Source organism: Mangifera indica, chromosome 1 (genome assembly GCF_011075055.1).
Source record: "Mangifera indica cultivar Alphonso chromosome 1, CATAS_Mindica_2.1, whole genome shotgun sequence".
NCBI classification, from domain to species: domain Eukaryota; kingdom Viridiplantae; phylum Streptophyta; class Magnoliopsida; order Sapindales; family Anacardiaceae; genus Mangifera; species Mangifera indica.
The window spans coordinates 3467850-3471931 of record NC_058137.1 but is presented as its reverse complement, the minus strand read 5'-3'; the positions used below and the strand labels follow the sequence as shown (position 1 = coordinate 3471931).

The 4082-nt window shown below is 33.0% G+C and overlaps 1 protein-coding gene across 5 annotated transcripts; it reads left to right on the top strand.

Moving 5' to 3' along the window:
* Positions 1–301: 301 nt before the first annotated feature.
* Positions 302–3368, top strand: LOC123209277 (E3 ubiquitin-protein ligase RZFP34-like). 5 transcript variants are annotated; one of them, XM_044627207.1, is made up of 13 exons: positions 302–455; positions 809–908; positions 999–1086; positions 1181–1240; positions 1662–1694; positions 1804–1881; positions 1968–2011; positions 2127–2167; positions 2257–2339; positions 2424–2515; positions 2622–2691; positions 2796–2837; positions 2926–3368. In XM_044627207.1, the coding sequence occupies exons 2-13, from the start codon at positions 838–840 to the stop codon at positions 3073–3075; spliced, it is 852 nt and encodes a 283-aa protein (XP_044483142.1). In that variant the 5' UTR covers positions 302–455; positions 809–837; the 3' UTR covers positions 3076–3368. The 5 variants fall into 5 exon arrangements, with proteins under 5 accessions (XP_044483142.1, XP_044483133.1, XP_044483152.1 ...); XM_044627198.1 differs by having other exon boundaries at positions 333–543; XM_044627217.1 differs by lacking the exons at positions 302–455; positions 1181–1240 and having other exon boundaries at positions 732–908.
* The last annotated feature ends 714 nt before the right edge of the window (positions 3369–4082 follow it).

The following is a 4082-nucleotide window of genomic DNA, read 5'->3' as shown; positions in this document are numbered from 1 at the left end:
TAAAAACCCTAATATGACTGTGATATTAGTATAATCTGAAAGTTGTATTTTAATTACTGTTAAAAAATGTCTGATTTAATTAATTACCCTTTTATTTTTTTAAAAAAAATATCATTTACTTTATTGAAATGGGATAAATTCACAAAATAATTAGTAGATAAAGATAATGTAAGAAGGAAAACGTCATTCTTTTTGAAAAGATGATTCACGGAAGGTAAGAAGAGACCACTCACACCTTATACTTTTCTCCCATTTGACAACGCTGAGGTTCACCAATAAATCTTCCAAACGCGCGTGATCTTCTTCACTGTTCACCTCTTAATACTGTTAAATGCAGTGCGGATCCCATAACACTCAACTCAACTCAACCCAACGCAACCAATCTCAGCTCAGCGCCAGCCCCCGTTACGTTACTTGCCACTCTTTTCTTTTCATTTCTCTCTCCTTGACCACCGGTACATCACGTTACATTACTCTACACTCCACCGTCTTCCACGTTATCTTTCTGTTACAAAGCAAAACCGATGTCGTTTTGATCCAAGCGTAAAGTTTTAGAATTATTTTCTGTTTCCCCATAATTAAAGTTGGCCGGCCAAGTGCTGTCGTGTCGCTCCACAAGAATTTCCCGATATGGAAATCCGTACAACAGAACATAATCAAATATTTAAAATTACCATTAATCCTTTGGGCTAATGAGTTTTTCGCAATAAAATCTGTCCTCCTTTGTTATCTTGCCCCTTTTCTTGTTTCATCATTTTGTTCTTATATTGATTACGCATTGTTGAAGTTGTTGAGTTGTGGGTTTCAGGTAATATCTAATTCACAACTTTTGAGAGAATGGAGATCAGCTTCCAGCTCAAGATGTCTTCTGAAGAGTCTCTAATGGAACTGGGTTATGGAGATTTTGGGTAATTTTTTTACTTAAATGATTTTTCATTTACTTATTGGTTGATTTCTGATTCAAATTTGTGATTTTTTTATTTGTTTTAATAATTAAGGTGCTCGCACTACAGAAGGAGGTGCAAAATTAGAACTCCATGTTGTGATGAGATTTTTGGCTGCAGACATTGCCATAACGAATCTAAGGTTTTCTTTTTTACTAAATTTTTGTAATTTAGTTATATTATTGATAATTAATTTAATAAAATTACAACTTGGGGATTTTTGTTTTTAATAATAGAACTCTATGGAAGTTGATCCCCGTCATCGTCACGATGTTCCTCGCCATGAATTGAAAAGGGTTTGTTGTATTACCATCTCTAGTTTTTTTATTGTGATAACAATTCATTTTAGCTTTTTTATTGTAGCATAAGCTTTGGGAACTATGTTCAAATAAATTTTTGGAACAAAATGAACATATAAATAAAGAGAAGATAGATACAATTCCTTAAGAATGTTTTGATGTCTGCAAAAAGTTAACAGAATTCCATGTCAAAAGTTGCAAACATTAAGAATAAGTATTATCTATCTTTTGATTTTCAATTGACTTAGGGGATGGTTTTGAATGGAAAGTACAAAGGGGAATATTTAAAAATAAATGATTTTATTCAACGCATGTGTAGACGCTTATGGTCTCATGCAAGATTTTCCTCCATTGGATTTTGTTTCTCTCGAATTATGTTGGTTGACTCTACTACTTGTGCTTTCTGTTTCTTTACCAGGTCATCTGTTCCTTGTGTGCCACAGAACAAGATGTAAGTTATTGAAAATGTTTCTTGTCATACTATTAAAATTTGTCACTGAGAATTGGCACATGATGAAGAAAAGGTTATGAATCATATGCTAAGTTGTCGTTTTCGTTAGGTTCAACAACACTGCATTAACTGTGGGGTTTGCATGGGGAAGTATTTTTGCTCCAAATGCAAGTTTTTTGATGATGATGTAAGCCTGTTAGTTTGAGGCTTTTTTGTGAAGTTTATAGTCTTTTAAATCAGTCTCGCTCTCTGATTGATCATTTATGTTATTAGGTTTCGAAGAATCAATACCATTGTAACGAATGTGGTATATGCAGGTTAATTTATTTTCACTATTAGTACTGCGATTTTCTTGCCATTGTTTTACCTTGTTCACCTTTATGGTTCTTTATGGACATTTTATCTAAATTGCTGTGTTGGTATTGCATGCAGAACTGGTGGGGGGGAGAACTTTTTCCATTGCAGCAAATGTGGTAAGATTGAAGCTTCATTATTTGTTGTTTGAGAAATATTTTAAGTGGTGCTTTAATGAGTTACTTAATTTGGAGGTAATTCTTTTTAGGTTGTTGCTATTCGAACTTGTTGAAGGATTCACACAAATGTGTGGAAAGAGCAATGCACCATAATTGCCCAGTTTGTTTCGAGGTAATTTCAGTGGCTAATAAGCTTAACTAGAGTGATCCTAAAGGTTCTATTAAATAATGTAACTGAATTCCTATCATTCTGCAGTTCCTATTTGATACAACAAGAGACATAACTGTGTTGCGTTGTGGACACACTATTCATTTGGAATGTGTGAAGGAGATGGAACGACATTTCCGGTGATGTGCTGTTTCCTTGTGACTAGATTTTGTAAAATGATTATTGATTTAAATTTCTTTATGTCATTATTGGCAGCTGGCTTATGTATTAGTGAAGTTCTTTCAGGTACTCTTGCCCAATCTGCTTGAAATCATATTGTGATATGTCCCAAGTGTGGGGAAAGCTTGACCAAGAGGTACTTCTTTGGTAGAAAATTGAATTTTCTTAGTAATTATAATATTTCTGCATTTTTATCTGTGTCATAATTTCTAACTGAAACTTTATAAAAACAAAATTCAGGTTGCGTCGACGCCCATGTCTCAAATGTATGATAACAAAATGGTGAGGAATATAATTGTCGCAATATTTGATTTCTACATTGATTTTTCAGTTTGTTAATTTTACTTCTGGCATTATTATTATTATTTAGGTTTGGATTCTCTGTAATGATTGTGGGGAATCATCAGAAGTAAATTTTCATGTCTTGGCCCACAAATGCCCAAAATGTAATTCCTACAATACAAGGAAGACTCGTGGGGGGCCTGCTTCATACTCACCAGGGATTTCTCAGATGATGTGATGATTGGCTTCTTTAATCAAACTTCAGTAACAGTCAAAAATCAACTTCAGGTTTTTTATCGGTTGTTAACAAAGTCCTCAGATGAAGTAAGTGCACCAGAGACAGTAGAGGGATAACCTTGGGTATTCATTCCTTTATTCTTTGGCTGTCATTTGCCAACTTGTTCACATGTTTGTTATAATAGGGGCTCAATCTTTTGTTGAAGTTTTTTATTTTCTCTTATGCAGACCCATTTTCAAAGGGCTTTGTCAATACTACTACTATTAATAATAAAAAAAAAAAAGTTTCCTAGAGATATTCTGATTTCATGGTTGATTTCAATCTCTATATATTTTGTCTGCAAAGCCTTTGTTTACTGGACCAATTTAAAAGCAAATCACAGGAAATTAGATAAGATATGCTCTGTATGATAAGTAGTCAATGGTACTGTGTTTTATGTGGGCTTTCTAAACATAGGGTGTACTGTACATGTGTCATACATTTAGCAAGCCGATAATTAATTATTGTAAACTTCGTTATATCAATAGTTATTTTAGAAGCATTAATTATATTAATTCCTTCGATTGATGAAAGGGGGAATGACAGATATATAACATGCACTATTAGCTTGGTACATGTATGACAGGATTCATAGCTTAATTTGGAACTTCACATATATATAGTGCATTATTATATATAGTATGTCTTCTATGGCTCAAAAATATATTTTGGATGGTATCTCCTGGAAAGCAAAGATTTTATTTGTTTTGTTTTATTGTTGCTTATGTTATTTTTTGCGGAATTGATTTTTTGTGGCAGTTGAGTTACTTTTTGTGAGATTATTTCTTATGAAGGGAGTAGCTACTTTAAATTTTAATCTCCATTTACTGTACATAATTTGAAAACCTGAATTATTTTGTAGATCTGAACAATGACATTCGATTGATTGCAGTATTTATGATCTGCTGTTGTTTGTTATAAGCCTTATTCTTTCATGTTTGGTCTGTGTGGTTAAAACAAAGGAATTA

Bases quoted from the DNA above. Each gene is read 5' to 3' on its own strand.
- LOC123209277 (XM_044627207.1), top strand. From the start codon at position 838: ATGGAGATCAGCTTCCAGCTCAAGATGTCTTCTGAAGAGTCTCTAATG. The intron at 2,340-2,423 runs GTAATTTCAGTG...ATCATTCTGCAG, and splicing joins ATTGCCCAGTTTGTTTCGAG to TTCCTATTTGATACAACAAG. The intron at 2,838-2,925 runs GTGAGGAATATA...ATTATTATTTAG, and splicing joins AAATGTATGATAACAAAATG to GTTTGGATTCTCTGTAATGA.